Source organism: Dysidea avara, chromosome 3 (genome assembly GCF_963678975.1).
Source record: "Dysidea avara chromosome 3, odDysAvar1.4, whole genome shotgun sequence".
NCBI classification, from domain to species: domain Eukaryota; kingdom Metazoa; phylum Porifera; class Demospongiae; order Dictyoceratida; family Dysideidae; genus Dysidea; species Dysidea avara.
In genome coordinates this window covers 19,290,326-19,312,257 of record NC_089274.1, presented here as the reverse complement: position 1 = coordinate 19,312,257, position 21,932 = coordinate 19,290,326, and the positions used below count along the sequence as shown (strand labels likewise).

The 21,932-nt window shown below is 38.2% G+C and overlaps 3 protein-coding genes across 3 annotated transcripts; 2 read left to right on the top strand and 1 right to left on the bottom strand.

Moving 5' to 3' along the window:
- The first annotated feature begins 761 nt into the window (after positions 1-761).
- On the top strand, positions 762-11,087 carry LOC136249961 (CDK-activating kinase assembly factor MAT1-like). The gene is made up of 8 exons (XM_066042095.1): positions 762-904; positions 2,165-2,317; positions 2,372-2,445; positions 3,086-3,189; positions 7,073-7,213; positions 7,264-7,374; positions 10,286-10,404; positions 10,454-11,087. Exons 1-8 carry the CDS (start codon positions 819-821, stop codon positions 10,587-10,589), a joined length of 924 nt encoding a protein of 307 aa, XP_065898167.1. The 5' UTR covers positions 762-818; the 3' UTR covers positions 10,590-11,087.
- LOC136249962 (uncharacterized) lies at positions 10,552-11,279 on the bottom strand. Its single transcript, XM_066042096.1, has 2 exons — positions 11,174-11,279; positions 10,552-11,127 (listed from the first exon to the last, which is right to left on the bottom strand). The coding sequence occupies exons 1-2, from the start codon at positions 11,228-11,230 to the stop codon at positions 10,675-10,677; spliced, it is 510 nt and encodes a 169-aa protein (XP_065898168.1). The 5' UTR covers positions 11,231-11,279; the 3' UTR covers positions 10,552-10,674.
- Positions 11,280-11,299: 20 nt separating this feature from the next.
- Positions 11,300-20,751, top strand: LOC136249960 (uncharacterized). The gene is made up of 20 exons (XM_066042094.1): positions 11,300-11,831; positions 14,187-14,936; positions 14,985-15,096; positions 15,143-15,294; positions 15,344-15,467; positions 15,517-15,659; positions 15,710-15,800; positions 17,152-17,475; positions 18,094-18,255; positions 18,417-18,566; positions 18,617-18,782; positions 18,835-18,936; positions 18,992-19,080; positions 19,131-19,187; positions 19,234-19,382; positions 19,436-19,616; positions 19,664-19,798; positions 19,852-19,998; positions 20,053-20,372; positions 20,432-20,751. Exons 1-20 carry the CDS (start codon positions 11,344-11,346, stop codon positions 20,583-20,585), a joined length of 3,996 nt encoding a protein of 1,331 aa, XP_065898166.1. The 5' UTR covers positions 11,300-11,343; the 3' UTR covers positions 20,586-20,751.
- Positions 20,752-21,932: the final 1,181 nt, after the last annotated feature.

Genomic DNA, 21,932 nt, shown 5'->3' with positions numbered 1-21,932 from the left:
GATAATGGTTGCTAAAAATGATCAAGGCCAGATCTATTTTTGTTGACAAAAATAAGTCAAACTAAACTGATTTTAGACTCAGACCAAATTTTATTACAGCACTTGTGTAGCTACATGATGCAATACCTGTACAATAAGTTCAGTAGCAAACTAGCAATTAGTCACTTTAATATTATTAATGGGCAAAAATTGCTTGAATCCAGTGATCAAAGAAATAATTATTCAGACGTCAAAAGTTACCAGTTTTATAACTAGCTTTAATTGTAACTGTAATCTACTCAGTACTAAATGATGTGAGCCCTGTGAATTCATAACTACACACTCATAGGATCAGACCATAGATTTATAAACCCCACCTGGGGTTTATAAATCTATGCTCACACGCACGCGCACTCGTGGCACACACAAAATGTTACAAGCAAAATAAGTCATCATTATTATTAACACTTTACAGTGACCAGCACTGAAAGTCTAACAGCAATTGTGCTGCAGCCTTAGGATTACCTAATCACAAGGACTTAGACTTCAATTACTTGTAGCTAATAAGGTGTAACAGAAAAGGAGTCAAAGTAGAAAATCCCTCCAATCCCAGCATTTAAATACAGACGTTTAATACTACACTGCCAGCTGAGTCTCGTTTGCCAGAATAATCCGGCAAGCGAGACTTGAGAATCACTCATTTGGTAGAACTCGTCGTAACTAGCTCGAGACCTCGTCTATCATAGTAGTACTACTAACAGCCATATCACCCAGTGTTCAAGAGGGACTTTCAACAGTACACGTGAACAGGGGAAATCCCGAAACCAGGTGTGCATGCAATGGAACAAATATGTCCTCGATGTCAGACCAGCTCTTACCAGAAACCATCAATGAAACTACTAGTGAACGTGTGTGGACACCGACTGTGAGTGTACCAGCATTATTAAATCTGTATTGAACATGTCCACACCGGGTAGGGCACAGATTATATGGCTCTTCTGTATTCTATGGGTGGGGTAACTGACCTTCTGTGCACGCCCTCCATTGTCTAACTGATTAGATCCTCTATTCTCTCCTATCCTGATTCTTTGATATAATGGGTTGTTGGGTTCCTCCCTCCATGTGCTGCAGCCATGCTCTGGTTTGTTGGTACACTGTGTGCTGTGCTGTACTGTAGAGACTACGTGTACTATTAAACATTTGCATATTAATTGACTGGTTAATTGTGACATTCTGTATATGTGATTGCACATGTGTGTGTCTGTGTAGCTATGAACATTTGCTCACAGGGCTCACATTGTTTAGTACTATGGTTACAATTATATCTGGTATTGTTATAAACCTTTTGACATCTGAATAAAACAGTTTTTTGTGATCACTGGGAGTGATTATGATATATCTATTCACAGAAAAGTGAAGATACGTTTAAAATTAATTACTAGTTTGCTACTGAACTTGTTGTAGCTACAGGTATTGTGTCATGTACACAAGTGTTGCAATTTAATTTGGTCCAAGTCTAAAACAGTTTAGTTAGAGTGATTTTTATCATCAAAAACGGCCTTGATCATTTAGCAACCATCATTTTTAGCAAATAAACCAAAAATTGGTCTGTCTGTAGCGGTACATTTATAATTTTTCGAACTGGTTTCAAAATGATTATACAACTCCTTGATTCTGATCAGCCAGCCAAAATTGCCAACATTATTATTAGTACAGACCAAGTTCAAGTATATGTATACTCAATATCTGTATGCTAGAATTTAGTGACAGCTTTTAGCATGCAATTTCCTACCTTGTCCAATGTACTGCACACATGTAAGCAAGTACTGACAATAACCAGTTGTGCATATTCATTAGCTTCTTAGCACGTCTATATAGCCATCAACAGGAAATAGTATCAAAGCACAGTTTGCACTGAAGCTCTCTGTTGTTTATATCTTCAGAAACCACCACATTCAAATAGGTCATGACCTCATTAACTCATTAACAAGAATATCCTATTGTAATGCTTCTGTGTACAAGTATTTCTCTTGTCCAACACTTGTTGGTGCTCAATTTTCATTCGAGAATATTGGATTGCTGAGGTGGCAATGCATAGTAATACGTAGTGTTATTGGTGCAGCAAACAGTGTTAGATTATAGAGGTGTTGGATTAGAGAGAGTTCTATTATTTTTTGATCTATAGGTGTGGATTGTGTGTTGATGCGATATTCACTCGACCATCAGCAGCTTGTCCACAATGTGGGGTCCCACTGAGACGCAGTCAGTTCCGTGTACAACAATTTGAAGATGACTATGTAGAGAAAGACGTCAACATCAGAAAGAAAGTCTTAAAGGAGTATGTGCTCAACTCACTGCATCATTACCAGTTAAAATCTTTGTTTTACTACAGCTACAATAAACGGGAAGAAGATTTTAATACTCTTGAAGAATATAACGATTATTTAGAAGAAGTAGAACATATCAGTAAGGCCAATATACATCATTATGACTTGAATTTTTGAGGTACAAGTTTTTGTAGTTTTGGCCACTTCAGCTTGATTTGTTGTTTCACGGGTGAAAATATAAAAAGAAAATTGGGTTGGGGTAAGTCTGAAATATTAACAGAAATCAGGACAAAGGAGTACAAAAACAAAAAAAGCACAAGTACTGTGATGGTGTGTGGTCTCAATGAAATAGCAACCTGTTTTCAGCCATAGTGTGTTTCTGAGTGAGAAGATGTTTGCAGGTAAACAGCATTTATTTATTTAGTAGCACAAGTGCTGAAGGTCTGCAGGACACCTGTTTCTACAGCCTGTTTAAAGATGTAGTTAAATGCATTTGAAGAATACGAGGAGTTTTTAGTAGTAATTTTCCACTTATGAAAAAGTTCTTTGATATTAAAATTCATGACAAAAGTTTGTCGTTGGGGCCCATGAAACAACTAAATAAGTTGACGTGGCATTAGCTTCCTTAACAGTTTAGCAAACACATTATTATTATCAACAGATAAAGCCTTGATCAAAGGATTTTATTGAAAAGCACAGAAAATGGTAAAAAAAATTGTCCCTCAAATTTATAGCCATGTGCTAATTGCAGTATTTATAATGTGCTTATTTATACTTAGTATACAGTCTTGCTAATAATATGAATGAGGAAGCAATTAAAAAATCAATGGACGAGTACAGGAAGTCTAACCAGAAGTTGATACTCAAGAACAGAGCTAAACAGGTGTGTGTGGGTGTAGGTGTGTGTGTGTGTGTGTGTGTGTGTGTGTGTGTGTGTTTGTGTGTGTGTGTGTGTGTGTGTGTGTGTGTGTGTGTGTGTGTGTTGATTGAAAGAGAATCTGTATATAACCGAAACCTGTTAATTTGAACACTTAAAAGTTCACCTACATAATCCCAACACTCAGCCAAAGTATAGAACACTTTAATAATCGGGATGCTTTCCAAAAGTGTGTTAAAACCAGGTATACGGCTTGTATCAATGGACCTTATCCACAGTGACGTCAAAAATTCACTAAATGGCCGTGCTTAGTGTGGGCATTTCACTACAATAAGCTTTGTTTGTGGTTTTCACGACATGGAACTATTGGATAATAAAGATAAGAGGCTAGTTAGCATGATGTGGTGATGTGAAATAGTCTCACCAGGCGAAACCAGACTTAAGATTTGCTATCGACGCAAAACCACACGCATTTGTCTTGTAATTAAGTATGTATGCCTCCCCTTGCCCCTTGCTGCAGTATGTAAACGTTTACATTAGCGAACCGCCATCTCTCCCAATACTCTCTATACAAAAGTGTCCACACTAGTAGCCGCCATTTTGTGCTTTGACGTCATTGCAGATAAGGTCCATTGTATAACCTTGTAGTATTCTACTGAATAGAATAGTTGTTTCCTGAATTTTTTTATAAAACACAAGAGACAACAATAGCAGCTTGTGTGATCTATGCGTGAAACGTGTGAAAACCATCTTTTAATTAAGTAATTACCATTCAAAATACCTCTCTTTATCCTACTCAGGCATCTAAAAAGTTTCACAGTAACACACAGAACTCACACACTGCGAAGTGAAAGAACTCAGCATGCATTGGACTGTTTCTTCTTCGTAACACGAAAATAAAAACCGAGCCACCATCTTGTTGCTATGTGTGATGACACCATGCCATATACCAATCGACTCGCCAACACATGAGGAGTCTTTTAATCTTTATTCGAATGGCGTACCACCACCGAGACAAAAGTTATGGCTGATTTTTCACAGGTATGTAAACAGTATGCGTGTTTTATACTTCTTGTGTGTATTCCCAGCGGTGTTGGTTTCCCTGGCTGCTTTTCTTGGCTTCACACGATACACTGTTCAAAACACCTGGGCCCCCTGAATAAAATGACAGTGGTTTCAGCTCTGTAGCCCCCGGATCGAAGGTGCTATGGAAGGATTTCAATGGGCACACATTCGTAGCCACTTAAGTGGCTTTTCGGTAACATTAATACCATACCATAAACATAAAAATTTTATGTGTTTCACCCATCAAGTTAAAGTTCAAGTATAATTCTTCCACTGCACTGCAAGTATTACTTTGTAATACAATTCGGAAATAATTAACAATTTCAAGCTATTCAGAAAGTACTTTCATTGTTGTCCATATTTACAACATTGTGAATTCGTTTGTGTTCACCTCTGTATTATTAAATTAGTAGCTAGGAACGTGATAGATGTTTATGTGTAATTTATAGCTTAATAGCTGCTGCTGTTGTGTGAAGGCCATATATACTTATGGTATATGCTAAGCATGGCTGTAGTATGTCGGTGTGGTTCTAGCTACAGTTTCCTCAAAAAGCGCAGATTGAATTTTTGAACGCACACCACTGTAGTTGTGGCGCTTAGGTCAACTATAGATCAACCATGCAAGTTACAAAGAAAGTGCAAAACTAATCTAATGACCATGAAAGTTTGCACTTTCTCACAATGATTTTTTGATATACCAGTTAGACTGAGGCATTCTCTGGCTAGACTGAGGCATTCTCTGGCTAGATTGACACTGCCCCAGCTGGATTTCCAAAAGCTTTCCAGTGCTGCTCATCATGTTGCATGAGCCCTTGAGAACGCAAGAAGCATCCATACTGCTTCTTCCTGTGGAGTTAGAGAGGAGCACATGCACTAGCAGTGTATCTATGCACTAAACCTTGTACCTACATGTTTCTTAGTTGAAAGCTTACAATCCATCCAGAACCGCTGACTGGGATTTGCCTCCTGTATAGAATTTGCAAAGAATTGAAGATGAAACAAGCTGTAATGTGAACCCCTTGTACAATATCAATAATTAAGTGGTATCAAAAATTATTCTTTTCTTTGTTTTAGTGGTTCATTCTGTTCTATGTTCCATCCCTTTCTGTTCAGTGAATTAGTGGACGCCCAAAGAAAGTAAACAAACAAGTACTTAAATGCCCACCAGTATATCTGCAGGTGTACCTTGTTTCACTACTTTTACCCCTAATTAAACTTATAATTCCTAATTTTTCCTTGTAGTTGTAACAACAGAAGGAGGGATAGGTGACAACAACTAGTTGATTACGTTAATAAATGTGTGCATACAAGCGATTAAATATGAAATCAATGTTGTGTACAATCTGCTTCTTCTCCACAATCATGGGTAATTTTTTGATTGACTTCAGTTGGACTGAATTCACAGATGATACAGATTCTTAAATAGTTGGCCCCTCAATCGTATATAGTAAGAGTACTCTAAGTTAAACTGTTAAAACTCTTTCCTCTTTGAAATTTTAAAACATACAGCTGTACATGCAAAGCTAAATAAATTCCTTGTAGCTCTTTGTGTTAACCAGTACAGTGGCATAGCTAGCCCAGAAGGATTGGTTGGGCACCATTGTATGCATACTTACTTGTAAACCTGCAACAAATTTATGTTTAGCTACTTTGCTTGATCTCCAAAATATTGTCCCTCAAAATACTTTGGCTATACGGTATGTGCCAAAGAAGCCATTGTAACAAAAATACATGCTACAGCTAGGGGGTCCAGGGACATGCCCCCCAGAAAATTTTTGAAAATTACATGCTGAGAGTCAATTTGGTGGCATTTTACAGCTAAAAATTGTCATCTCAAGTAGGACACTAGCTGTATGTACGTTTTGTTTGCATAATAATTATTGATTAATAGGTTATATATGTAGCTGTAGGAAGTTGCACCTCCTTTGGCGCTATAGCTAGCTACGTACGGTGAGTACCTGAGTTGGTAGGACACTGGAACTGATTGGTTGGGCCTGTGCCGTACCAGTACCCACCTTAGCTATGCCACTGATGTTAATTGCTGTTATTATTCTTATTGTGTGTGTGTTGTGTGTGTGTGCGTGTGTGTGTGTGTCTGCATTGAAACCGAGTTGAGTCATCCGGATCAACCGGGTCAGACCCACCTTAAAAATTATCCGGGTCTGACCCGGATTGGATCACGTGCGAAGCAAATTGTTTGGTTGGACGATACGGAATTGTATAAACGCATCATAGTCAAGTCCTGCTGCAATTCAGCTTCTTTCATGAGCCATGCCCACTTACTAGACAACTGCCTGCAACCATACGTGCAGCCATGCCCATTTATTAGTGATATTAAAGTCTACAGGTATGTACGAAACCATGCTCATAGCTGCCTGCTGGTTTATGTGGAGCCACGTCCACTAATCCATTGCTATTGTACTAGATAGGTAAAGGCCAGTTTCTTTTGTGAGCCACGCCCACTTTATATTGGGAATGTGTCATAATTTTTATAAAATTATGGTGTGTTAGGTATGCGCAAAGCCATACCTACTTGCAGGAAACGTATCTTGCTTTATGTAAACTTACATGGAATCATGCCCACTGACTACCATCATTAAGTATAGACACCCTTGTGCTTAATGCGCTAGTTGGTACTCAAAATGTAGCAGTTGATGCAAGCCTCACTTTAAATTAATCTGGGTCAGATCCGGATTGCTATCCAGGTCAGCAGGTCATCCGGGTCAACAGTAGTGACCTGGTTTCAATGTTGGTGTGTGTGTGAAGTGGGGGGGGGGGGGGCGGTCAATAGCACTTGGTTGTATCATTATTATTCTTGCTATAGGAACGGGACAATCAAGCATTCCAGGCACAAATGGATACGGAGCAAGCAGAGAGAGAGTTGAAAAGGAAAGAAGAGAGAATGGAGCTAGAGGCAGCTGAGAAGGCAAGGAAGAAGAACAAGGAATCGTTACTGGATGACTTAGTAGGGTACATCTCCACACACAACGTTACTTTACTACTCACTGTGCACAGATACACTCTAACTTATCAGGCTCTGAAGTGCTAGCTAGCCATACTAGCAGTGAACCAGTGGTGTCCAAGCAATCCAATCTACAGCAACCATCTTTGTTAGTAACCTCAATGGTAATGATTTTGTGATTGTTTAATGTATCGTGTAATGTAAGGACACCTCTGTAATCCAGACACTTAGTAAACCACATCCCTTAGTAAGCTGACATGTAAAATCAGGATACTTGAGCCATGTTGGTTAGTCCTAAGTCATCTACCATGTGACAGGAAATTTTGACAAAAGAAAAAGTTGACGAATCGTCTTACTTTAATTCATGAAGCACCCCAAAAAGTATTTTAATTTCTTGAATATTTAATTTGTCAATACTGATGAAGTGTGGATACATGAAATTTCATCAAAGTTTCCTGTCATACAGTATCATTGTATATGAAGGTTTGGGCTTTTCTGGCCAAAAATATCACCCTAAATCCAGCCTCACAAATCAGAGTAACAATACCTTCATGGTGCCTTAGCAGTGCTGGTTAGTTTCAACTAAGTTTTCAGTACAACCTGAAACGCTTCCAAAAAGTTGCTAAAATTTTTTTTTTATTATTTAGCGGAATTTTCTGCTTACCTTCAGACAAGTGTAACTCAATATTGGATAAAGCTACGGGCTTGATGTTCGACGTCACTTCAGTACCGCATTACATGCAATGCATGTTTCATGATTATACCTGTGCCCTCCTTTGATCTTTGCCATAGACATGCAGACAAGTACTCGGGATTAGAATCATCTTTTGTGCTAGATCATTGTTACCTGAAGTAGTGTCTTTGAATTTATCACACAGAAGACTACTTCCTAAAACATTAATGATTGGGTTGCTGTGCACTATAAGTTTGGTTTCTCCAATAATAGTGCCTACGCTTCGGCTAATTATAATCACATCACACCCGCAAACCAGGCACAGCCACTAATAGACTGCCCCTTTTGCCAGGACAGCTTACCAAAAACTAAAATAAACACTCTCAGATATTGATAGAAACGTATTGTGAGTGGCATATTTTACTGTCCTGCCTTTTTCAAAGGGATCTGGTGAACAAGTTTGTATTGGAGTCAATAGACTACTTGTCTATGTCTTTGCTGACAGTGCAAGGTGTTGATTCGTGGTAGCACCGCATGATGGCCTTTACCCATGGGTTTTCAAGCCACTGGATGTACCTTTGTTGCACCATGCCTAACATTTGTGAGCCATTACAACACAATATTCGGATAGTGTTTATTCTTGCTCTGACTGGGTACAAGTGATATGGTTCGTGGACTGTTTGCCCTTCCACCTCACTATGGTGGATTGGGACTCTTGAATTCAACATTCATTTTTACTGATGAGTTTTCAGCTTCTCATCACACTATATTACCTAGCCTCTTTCCAATTTTATTCTGGGCCAGGATACTGATCCATCTGCTGTAAATGCTGAACGGTTATCTTGCAAGTCTGCAATTTGCAATTCTACAGTCTTTCAGTTTGCGTATCTACTTGGGACCATCCTTTCAGCGTGCTTGAGACCTTTCCACAGCAAATCTCCAGCCCACCCATCACCTGGAAGAGAAGTTGCTGTTGAACCAGAGCTGCCCAGCTCAGCAGGACTATCCTTCATCTGCCAACATCCAGGATAGTGTTCAACTTGACATTGTAATGAATGGTTTCTGGGTTGAAAAAACTGAACAGTGTTTTGTGGGAAGTACAAGTGTCCACTTCTAATGCATACTTTCATTATTTGAAAGTCATTTATTAATTTGAATTTTCAAACACTCCTCTATCTGCATAAGGCTATTGCAAGACCAACCCTTGAATACGGAAATATTATTTGGGGACCATTTTATAAATGTGATGAGAATCTAGTTGAATAAGTTCAAAGAAAAGCATCCATTAGTCGTCTCTCATACGAATGGTGATATGATTACAACATACAATATCATACATGGCAACTTACATCTTGATCAATCCTTGTTCTTTACAAGAAGTACAAGAGGATATCCTTACAAATTAAACCTTTTTCCACCAATACAGTTAGACAACATTTTTATTCTCAACAAATCATAAATGACTGGAATGCACTTCCTTTCAGTGTAGTGGGGGAACAATGAGTTGCAACCCTTGACAAAGATAACTTATTTTTATGCTGCTGAACTGTATAATGTAGTTAGATGTATTGTTAATCTTAGGATCAAGACTCAAATTATAGGCTTTTGCCTTTCATATAATCCTGTATTTAATATTATTATTATTCCTCGTTGACTTCTACATGCTAATAATTGCATATAGAGTGTGCCTCTTTCACCAACCCCCTCTCCTCCAGGTCAAGTCTGCTAGGCAACTATTTCTGGACTACTGGGTGCTGACTCTGTTGTCATGGACTGGTTAAGATGCTGTTTGTCTTTCTTGCTCCTGCAGTCATGCATCCGCAGAGCCCGCTCTGCCATCAGTCACGCATCTGCAGAACCCGCTCTGCCATCAGTCACTATGTCAAAGACTTCCCTAGTTGTGGACTTGATTCAGGCGGAGTCTCAGTTGGTTACCGTGGACTAAGGATTAAAAAGATGTTTGACGGGAGTTTTCCCTTGTGACTGGATTGATTGCAGAGGTTCTTCATTTGTAACACTGTGTAACGGGCTGAACATAGTTAAAATGAAGCGTAATGGCCACTTTGCTATTTCAGTAACTGATAGTTGGGGCGTGCATTCAGTAAACAAATAAGCCTGGTATGCATGGGTTCACCAATAATAGTCATAGTGTAAAGAATTTTAAGTTCAATTAGGGATCATAGTCAAACAAGGGAGGTCACCTACACCTGAAGGTTTACTAGTGGACATTTAATCCCTACTTCAGTTGACCTGACTGATTAAATGTCCACTAGTATATCTTCGGATGTAGATATAGGCCTCCCTTGTTTTATTTCTATGCTAACAATCAAACTTAAATTTTTTTCCCCCTTATACTTGTATTACACAAATTCTATTGTAGTCACCAAACCTTCTCACTGCAGGGAGCTGCTTCATTTGAGCCCATACCATTTGAACAAGGTGAAGTATATCACTATGAACCACTTGTCATGGAGACCACAGGGCCGACCCCACCTTTACTAGAAGACCTAGCTAGTCAAGGGTTAGTTGTAACAATGTGTGTGATGGTGTGCTAGTTCATCTCATCACAGTTATCTGCAGCACGTGAGAGATGTTGCAAGTGGCGGTGGGTTCAATTCTTCACTGGCATGTCAACGTGCTCTACAAGAAGCTTTCTCTTGTTTACTGATGAACAGCGAACAACAAAGGACAAATCAGTACACATGATATTTACAGCAGTCAATAAAAAATATTCTACTTAATGTGTACAATCATGTTTTCATGTGGCTCAATTCTATACCATACTCAGCATTCACGTGTTGTAGCCGTGTTCTGTTGATTTGTATTGAGCTATTAATTCCTTTTCTTTTTCTTCTATTTTATCCGGGTCGCTCATGGGTATGGCGTAGTAGTGCCAGTTGGCCTGGTTGTATTGGCGACTTAATTGTTGGTCGAATTTATCAAGTGGTTGCGGATCAGTGAAGGCTGCCGCATTAAGATGGCGTAGTTGTCTTTCAAACAGCGTCTCGTGTGCAGCGCTGCCGATAAACATCTTGTTATCGCCCCTCTTTAAGTACATGTACACTCCGCGTTTGCTCAACTCGTCGTGGGAACGTCCACTCTTTTTCTGGAGCGTCTCGCTCAGGCATTCTACTTTGAGGCTGTCGGGTCTGTCTCCCCACCAACCGGACTTCTTCATCCTCTGCACTGCTTCCTGGTCCGGGTCCCCTTGGTAATCCACCTTATCGTAACTACTTGCTGTTATCTGTTAAGATATCAATAGCACTCAGCTGGGCTACATGTAAGCTTACTCGATAGACGGTAACGCCGTCTATGACATCTTGTACCAACTCGTCACTCCCAGCCATTATCGAAGGTACGTTTATTGTCGTAAATTAGTGGGTGTGGCTATTAACGTGATCCTTAAAGTCAAGGTATTTTTTAATGAGTCACGTGGGAAAAATCAAAAGGTGTTATCGTCATGCAACAGGAAATTGTGCTCTCACTTGTTCTCTTGTCTCTCGCAGTTGCCCAGTGTCAGCGACTGTTTAATGTAGCCCCGCGCTTCCCGCCATGTGATGGGACGATCTGGAGCCAGGCGAACATTAATGCTCAGGGAGCTAGCTGTAGTGGACTGACAGAGTTGTTGGCAGTGGTCAACTCCAGTGTTCAAACTGGTGATGAAGTAGTTATTAATCTGGAGCGGGTCAGTGACCACCATTACCTAACTGATACGGTACACATCACAGCTAATGCATCTATTACGATCAGAGGAGTGTGCCGCCCTGGTGTTGATGATTGTGATAAATCTACTATAGTGTGTGATATAGCTAATATCAGTGATGATTACTCTATGAGATTTGAACACAATTATGCAGTGACTTTACAGGGAATAGAGTTTATTGGCTGCCCCAGGATCTTGATCATTATCGAAGTCTTCAATGTGTCTGTCACCGAGTGTATGTTCAGGTTAGTTGTGGGCATGTCATTGATCAATGTCATGCCACACCCCTCTCAAGATAAATGGGGATTCGACACATTCCTTGTCAAATCCCCTGCTTGTGTAGGATCAATGTACAGATTTTCAAATCTGTCCCCACTTATAGACGACTTATCAACCTATAAAGTGACTGTCTTTACCTCAGCAATGGCAGTTGTCAATAGCCCCAGGGGTGGATCAAATCCTCCGTTACAAAGATTCTTTAGTGATAAAATGAAAGTCATGCACGATTAAAAGTTCTAAAGAAGTAAGTGGTTCAAAATTTGAAAAGTAAGCAGACGGTTTGTTTGATCAACGTATGACTCGTGACTTTCATTTACTATTATTGTTGTACACATGCTCTAGTGTATGGTGACCTACAAGGATGGGGCTTGGCACTGTTAAACACATCAGTGATTCCTAAAGAGTTCCTTTTGTCAGCGTCACTATCAGTTATTGCAAATAAGATCTATAAACTACTGTTAAATGTTGCACCATCAACAGTAGCCACACTTGAGCGGTGCCACGATTGACTCTGAAATGAAAATAAGAGCTTAAACATTGTTTTTGAGCATTAAGTAGTGGTTGAGTTTGAAGTCACCACATAATTTAAAAAAAAACACAGTTGTATTTAAATACGATAATTTTATCTCTAGGAAGTAAACTTGATTGCTTCTCAGATTTCGTTGTTGCGCTTTGAAGACTGACTATCACTTGTAGCAAATGACAGCTAGCTTGAGTAGCTTCTAGCTCTAAAAGTTCAGTATAGATGTTTTGCTAACATTTATATTACTATGATTTCGAATACAATCATTAACAACCTCCCACCTGTATGCGAACATCATCATCTTTGGAGAAATAAAATAATCAAGTTAGCCTACTTTTAAACTTTTGCAGTTTGCTTTGAACCACAAAAATTCAAAATTTTTGTCCAGCAAAACTTTTCCTGTAACCCAAACAAAAGTGGATTCACTGCTATAGCATGACATTAACCGATTGCAGACTCAAAATTTACAAAATAATGTTCTAAGTGGCTACTTATAATATGTTTTCATGATATCATAAGGTGATGCTATACAAAATATGGAACTGGAAGTATTATTTGGTGGCACAAAAATAGTCTAAACAATATATAATATATATATTTTACCTTAGTGTTCAAAAAACAATCTTATGTTTTATATATTATAAACACCTTTGAAAAACTATAATGTTAATTATTCTTAAACTGCAGTATGTATTTTATACCATATGAAGGGAAAGTCTGGTGGAGGTAAAATTTGGCAATTCAAGCAAAATGATACTGTTGGCAAAAAAAGAAGAAGTGAATTGTTAGCACTGTATTTTATTAAGCTATATACAGCACACTGCTGTTAGCCATCTAGACTATACAGTGATCAACTGCAAGTTCATACTACTTATCCCTCTGCAGTAGTGGATATTGTCGACTTCAGGTTTGAGGATACTGCTTTGGCTTTGCTCTTACATAGATTTATCAGACTGATATTTACATGCTTGAAATATTGTAAAATTCACATGTCTACAAAACAAGTGAAGTGGCTGTTGTCATGTGACATGTCTTCATGTGCAAAATATTTGACTTGGTGATCAGTGTTGTTCACTAAATTCATCTAATTTTGCTGGCACCAAAGTTCCGTTCATATGCTAAATTTGATCACCTGAGATTATTCAGCAATTTTAGTGCCACTCCCTGTATTGTATTTAACCTTCTCACAGGTCCCTTGTGGGATGGTGATTTTAAAAGATCACATGCATTTGTTTTCATATCCCCCAGTACAGTATTACTGTCATAGCGCTTATAACCTGTTATGAAGGGGTTGTCCACTAATATTCGTCATTTGCAGTACCTAAACCATAGTAACATCACGGTTCTCCACAAAATTCACCATTTGTAGTACCATAACTATGGTAACATGATAGCAACCGTTGTGCTCGTCCACTGAGTTCTGAAACTCAAAAATAACATCCGAAAAACCATCACCATAATGAATAGGGATCCTTATATGGCTTTGCATTACACCAGAGGGTGCTTACTGTTCTAAATGAATAAGGTTTATTTGTATGTCTCTTTTCCCATGCAGGCAGTGCCTATTTTGATAAGTGCTATAGGAACTGTGAGAGACCTTTTATAAACTGTTATGTAATGGATTGTAAGTACTTATAGTTATAGAAGTAGTCAATGCAAAGTGAGAAGGTATTGTTTTGGTATCTGTAATCATAAGTAACGTGTTGCACAAAGAATTGCTGGTAAGTGCAATTTTGTGCTCTTGTATAGTTGCTAGATCAGTTGCACATCATATCTATCATGTTGTTTATTCTCACAGGGAGTTTACTGAGGGAGTGTTAAGTGTCAGTGACTGTACAGTGGTCCATCTAAGGGACTTGGTAATCAAGGATAGCACCATCATTGATGGTAGGTTACGTGGAAGTGCTGCAGGTTTGATAATCAGCTATGAATATGGCTCTCCGTTACATCACATATCTCCTCATTTTGATGTGATTAACTGTACCTTCACTAACTTGAGCTCACTGTCAACAGTTCAAAGTACTTCATTCACATCATTTTTAATTCAGTCTATGACACTAGCTGGTACTGGTGGAGGTATGGCTATATATCTCATTGATAATATCGGCTTGACTGGAAGTGTCAGTGGGTGCAAATTCAGAGACAACTTTGCAGGTTACTTTGGTGCTGGGTTAGCTGTAGTAGAAGGAAAGAACACACTCCCCTCACATCATGTCTCAGTAACAAATTGTGAGTTCACCAACAACCAAGCTGGAGTAGGAGGTGGTGGAATATTTTTTGCTTATGTCGGAAACCAGACTAGTGGACAATTGTTGAATATTAAACTGTCTAACTGTAAATTTCAGCTGAATAAGGCACAAGCTGGGGCTGGAATATTTGACATTCCCTCAATAGGGACTGCCAGTGTAGTCCAATTCAGCATCAGCAATTCAACATTTGATAGAAATTCTGCATCAGAACTTGGAGGCGGTTATGCGGTTGCATCTTTTTCTCAGGGTTTCACCACAACTTTAATGAGCAATGGATACCCTAGGATCATATCTGACTGGTTTGTGTTACCCGTTAAAAGTGACTTAGAGTTATCTTAATTTTACAGCATCTTTATGGAAACTTCATTAAGTCGTGGTGGAGTTGTGTCATTGTTGTATTATCCTGTTATGTTCAGTGGTGCTAACTCTTTTGTGGACAACAATGGACCTTCTATTAGAGTAAGAGTTAATAACACAGTGAGTGTATTAATATTATGTGGTTTAGGTGATAGGTACCATTATGGGTGTAAATGGTACAATTGAGTTTAGGGATAACTCAGCTGTACAATTGGATGGTGGTGCACTCTATGTAACTTCATTTGGGCAAGTTCAAATGTTCCGAGGGTCACATCTTAACTTTACTAATAATCGTGGAAAGTATGTTAGTTTTTATTATTGATCCTAATGTTGTTTTTTTCTTTGGTAGTATCGGTGCATCGATTGTTGTGGAGTCACAAACTGTACCACCAATATTTCACCAGCTGATAAGCAATTCTTTGTGCTTTCTGCTGTATGAAGACAATCAATTTGTTCCTGATGAGTGGAATGAAGTTAGAGCACAGAATATATTGCTATATTGTTGCTGTATCTTTTGTGTAGGTGTCCATGTCTTTCACTGAAAACACAGCCGATGTCGGCCCAGTTGCTTATATTGACAAACTTAATTTGTGTTCTTGGAATTCAAATCGAAGTCCTTATTTTGACATTGGAAGGGTACTAAAATGGCGATTTGTTGAGCTAAAGTATGTATATAATGTATAAAAACTGTGATACCTTGTATATTATACACTAGGAAGAACACCAATAGAGGTCGCAGCACTAGCAATACTAATCGTGATTACTACGTTCAAACTCCTTCTGTTAGTTTTAACTCAGAGTTGCAGGTATGTAATGGTTACTATCCTGAAGTGTATCTGGTTTTTATAGCGAGACATTAATTTTAGCGTTTAGGTTCATTTGCTAAATTAATTCATGAGTATTTTAGCACCATGATAATGTTATTGTGTGATTTTGCTAAGGTCACATACTGTTGACAGCTTAATCACTGAGCACTGTTTGCCTAGTCAGAATTGTGTCGGGTATGTGTGTTGAAGCAAAAAGTATGGATCACATGATTCAAACCAGCACCATTCATCTTGAATTTTGATTTAGTCTGCAGACTTGCTGGCAAGGGACCAGTTCTCTCAAAGCTTTCTCCCAGCCCATAGAGATTAGTTTAATGATGGATATAACTTGAGATATGAAAGACAGTAGGCAAAATCGATCCTATGGTTGCATACACAGTGCTATGCACGTGCAATTTGTTTTGTTTACACTTTGCTAGTTGAAACACAACCGGTTTGTGCTTGTTATAAGTTGTAGCCATATTGGGTTTTTGTACGTATTTTAATTAAAAGCAAGATTTTAGTTTTAAAAATGGCCTTCTATCGCTAAATTTTGTGCCACTATTATTTTATTTCACATGAAATTTCAGAAGTTATAATGCTATGGCCACTTTAGCTAAATCTTTTGTTCCATCCAATCCTAATTTTAGTGCAAAATATTTACATTCACAAGTGATCACCTTGCAAGTAGAGATCACCTTGTAAGTAGAGATAACACGAGATTGCAAGTTACCTTTTATGCTTATCACAAAGTAATGAACACTTAAATATTTCACCATTGTAGCTACCAACTGGCAAGTGACACAACAATCATAATGTAGCTTAGCTATCATTTGACCTGTGAAATACTCTTCAGTTAGCAAAAATTAATAATTTTATTTTTATTTTAGTGGCCTACTGACCCTGAACTTTACTGAGTTTGGCCCAAGAAAGTTGCAGTGACCTACATGGTATTAGATATAATATTTGTACTTCTATGGTGTGATATTAAATGTGCACGGTCAATAGAGAGCAACGGGGCTCATGTGAGGTACATTTGGTAGTCTGGTTCATTTATTCATTGAGATGATAAGGTTCTAGTTGGTCTATCCTCCTGCATGCAAGCAATATTTTAAACCGTAAAAGACTTCATGCTACTTTCCAAATTGTACAGTATTACTTTTACCTCTTAAAGAGGGACAAGTAGCTTTCAAGGAGAAGAGAAATGCTTTCCTCTTCTATAGTAAACTGATATTCAGAAAGCTGGATAGCATATATTTGTAAAGTATTGTAGTTCTATTAACTTTTTAGGTATTGAAATGTTCTGTATATTAAAAGTTCTGTAACCATTTTTTAAAAATATTTTGTATAGTGTGAGAAATACTTTCCTGGAGAACCAATCCGAGTTACCTTAGAAGCTTTTGATGAATTACAACACTTCACTACAGAATTCTTCAGGTTCACAGATAACCAGATATCTCAAACTAACATCATGATGATGTTGGCTGCATTGAGAGGGAGGGGTGGCAGCAGCAGCAATAACAACAATGACAACAATGACAATAATAATGACAACAGCAATAACAACAATGACAACAATGACAATAATAATGACAATAATAATGACAACAGCAATAACAATGATGACGATCCTCCTCCTCCTCCTCCAAGTAGTAACAATGATTGTGACACACTGGTATGTTTTAAAATTATGTTTTAATACCTGTACATGCGTCTATCCTAGCGTGTGGGTAGACCTAGTAAGCGGTACAGGATGTTATATGCACCCAGTGGTTTAACTGTCACCTGATGCACAGTACAGAACAGAAGAGTATGATGTTTTAAGGAAACATAACCAGTATTGCTGTTGTGTTACCTTCAGCAGAAAGGGGACGGGCTAGGGAAGCTACAGCTCTCTAAGGGGCTTATGTTCTAGAAGTAGAACTGAGAAGCACTAATATGCTCTAATAGAACAGCCTAATATTCTAATAGAGCAGTCATCAGCCACAAAACAAGATTGAACTGCCAATCTCTCAATCCTTGGGTTATGTATCATACGACAGCACCAAGCCATTAGTAAGCACTTTTGTACTGTTTTTAAATGCCATACAGCTATTGTACAAAGACCAAACCAGCTTTTCCTATGATATGTTCAAAGTATAGAAAACTACATAAGGGTATGTAACTAGAGACCGTCCAAAACTGTAGCATACTTTTTGGGAATATCAGTATGATAGATTCTGTTGTACAGTCTTCATTATCCTTGTGTGCTGAACGCAGCAAAATCAAGCTAACTGATGCTTCCTATTTGCAGGTATCTTCTGGTCCTTACCTAATGGACACATTCCCCACACTGATAGTATTGGAACCTGAATCAAAAAGTTATGAAATTACATACAGGCTACAAAGTGATGTCCCTATTCCAAACTATAGTGAGTTTGAGGGAATGTTGTCAATTGACTCTCCAACTCAACTGGTAAGTGTTTATCATCAACAAACTGTGTTGTGTGTGTTACTCTGGGCTTGAAACAATATTACAAAATCATCATAACAGATATGGTTGAGGGTATATATAATATATTATTCTGTCGTACCAGTACTCTGTACTTTACAATATCACTGGTTTTCTATATGTAGGCATTGCAAGAAAGGTTGATTGGAATTGAAAGCCAAAGATGTCCTCCAGGATTTGTCCTTAAAGGCAGTTCTGGTGTTTGGAGATGTGAATGTAATGATGAACTAGATGAATTGGTGGAATGTATACCACGAGTAGGCATTCTTGTATTGGTATGAAGACTGTAATTAACTTGACACATCGATACGTACACACCCTACAGGAAGGATACTGGGCCAGTATAAGTAGTGACAGTGATGGGGTAGCATTTCATTATTGTCCTCCTGGCTATTGTCGTTGCGATAAACTTGTGGAAAGTGATGATCCAACATGTTTTTCCGTATTACCCGAGGAAGATATTGACCTGCAGTGTGTGTGTGATCGTAAAGGTAAGGAGAGCACATTAATGATGACATATTGATCCCATCTTGTATCCTTTAGGTGTACTGTGTGGTAAATGTAGAGGTGGAAAAGGTGTTAGTGCATTATTGAACAGGTGTGTGGACTGTGATGATGTCAGTGCTCTACTGATTGTTGCATTAAGTGAGGGAATCATGTCTTAACATATACACTGATATTATATTGTGTATGGGTATAGTTGTGTTGGATGCTGCTGCAGTTCTGATATTGCTGAAACTGAACTATCCATTTCCCACTTGGCTCTATCCCTGTTTGTTTTACATTCAGGTCAGAATTGTAATCCTTACTGGTACGAATATTAATGTGTGCTCTTACAGGTGGCTCCATATATTACTGATGATTTTCCAGTGACCTTCAGTAAAGCGCACAGATATGTAAGAGTTGTTAATTTTCGACTGATTTTTATTCAATGTTTTACAGCTCTATTACATTAGTAGTCTAACAAGTTTGTACTTCCCATATGATTTCTGTCTATACAACAGCACCACTGCCTTGGAATCATTTGCCATCCGATATATCCCTTTCTTTGTGACCTTCACAATCATTACAGCTATTTTAGTAGCTAGAAGGTTAGTGTACTTTGACTGCTATCATCACCTGATGGGCAATGCTGTTGTTCCAGATTTATTCGTAAACTAATGCAGTATCGATTCAGACATGGGATCTGGTTTTTGATTGTGTTACAATTCAATCATGTGCTGTACACATCCATGTCACTGCTCAACTGCCCCAGTGTATCCTTTAATGATAGAGTAATGAGTAACTCATCAACACAATCATTCGATAATATAAGGGAAGAAATTGTGAGTGTAGACAGCTTGTAGTGTTGGTGTTAGCTTGTGTTGTGTAGCGATGGTACTGGGATGGATCAGTGCAATGTTTTAATGGTGGCCATATTCCACTTGGACTACTTTCCATTTTCATTTTAATGTTTGGAGCACTGCTAGTAGTTACTGTGACCTCATCACACCTTGTCGTCATCAAGGTATCTTTAGTCTGTGATTAGTGACCATCTTTTGTTAACGTTTGTTTTCCTAGAAACCGTACCATTTGGCTAATTTTCTACGAGTATGTAGTGTGCCGAGTTGTGTTGGCTTTAAAGCTGACTGTAGTTGGTGGGGTGGGGTGGAGTTGGGACGTCGACTGGTTTTGCTGATATTTGTGATAGCATTTGGACGTAATGAAGTAAGAAGTAACTTTTGTTATGTATAAGTGACCATTTAAATTTTTGTACTGCAGATTCCAGCCTTATTTATTTTAATGATAATATTTGCACTGTATTGCTTCGTGTGTCCATATAAGGATTTTGTCACGTGCCTGGTGGAGTCGTTGTTGTGTGCAACTCTAATGTTGGTCATTTTGTTGAGAAATACTGCAGACCTGATAGAAGAGTTACTAGTACTAGTCAGTGATAGTAATGAAGCAATTGTTGATGGTAGTTGTGATATGGACTCTTCTGGTGTAACAAAACTCACAGCACTACTAACTCCATTCTACTACCTACTACTGCTAATAGTCCTATGCTTTGCTGCAGCGAAGTTTCCATGGGCTAAACTGAGGTAAGCTAACTGTATATATTGTTCTTCATAAGTGTGTATCTATATTATCCATGCTTTAGGTTGATGTTTCATCTAATGTATGGTCGATTTAAAGCTGTACCGATTATTGATCTACACGAAGAGGTTGAAATGAAACCTCATACTGTCACTGAAGTAGCAATTGGTGATAATGAAGGAGAAATCTCAGTTAGCACTACAGTTGTTCTAGAATAAATTATTTATTGGACTATATTATATTTATCTACATAGTACTAACATAGTCAGTGTATAAGCCTGTAGCAAGTCTCATTGTACTGTCATATGACTTTCTTTTGAATTGTAAAACTAGGCTGTGGGGTGTTAATGATATACATTGCTAGTTATTTGTCTGGTAAAGGAATTCTGCAATTATTATATATGTGCACACAAGCTTTATTAGTTGTTTCATGGACACATCCGATCAAGCCTTGAAAACATTTATTGGCATAGAATAGCTGCAACCATTTCTTATGCAGCTTTGTGTTGGTGATTTTTTTTTGTCACAAGAATGGTCTATTACAGTCTTCACATTGCGTTCGTTCCTGTGATTGCCGGCAAGGAAGGAACTTGGCTAATACTTTTGAGTATACTTTATACTGTTACTAAATGACCTACGTGCCTTTTTTCCTTACTTGAGGCAGTACGTGTATCCAACACTAAAAAGTGTAGTGAAGTAAGACTCGTCAAATGACGAGTATACTGGAGGCTGCTGTATTCAGTGACAACTCATTATGAGGTACTGCAGTTGGACACAGCTGAGTCAGACTAGTCACCACATTATTTTTCTTTTTGCATTTGCTGCCCAAAACTCAAAAGGGTAAAAACAATCTAAGCACAAGAGAGTCAGACTGCATGCATTGTATGATGATTAAATAGAGCCGAAAGGTCTGATACCAACTAGAATCTAACACAAATCACTTGGAATCCCAAAATGGAATCTGGAATCTCAGCAAGTCTTTCATAAGTTTATGTTGCAAATTATCTTGTGTGCTGTCTTACAATTAGTGTATGTATGTCACAATATGTTTGGACAGGCAATATAGTGCAACTTAAGTGTACATTTCTGACTTCACCAGTGATCCAATTGGTCTTGAAGCTAGCCAAGTGCTAATATATGTGTAGCTAGGTATGTAAATTTTGAAGTGGAATGTTAATCTGGAATCTTGCAAAAAAACTGGTGAGATTTGGAATGGTGTCAGATCCCTCAGATACAGCATTCTGTATCAATTAATGTGTATTATAGTCTATGTCATTCAGTAACTTATGATTTACTCAACCTGCACATGTATCTCATGTCTGTACAGACAGTCTGGCTTTGTCTGTGGTTAGTGACTTCTTTCTTTAGGGAGACTTTGTGAATGCCACGTGCAGTCAAGTAGCAGTGATGTTGCATTATGCCATAGATTATCTATGATTAAACATTATAATTATAATATATACCCAAGTGAATCTACTACTAGTGGCATAAACATTTATGGATAATGAAACTTGGTCATGGGTGGCTGAAATGCAGCTCAGCAATGCACAATTTCATTATGAAAA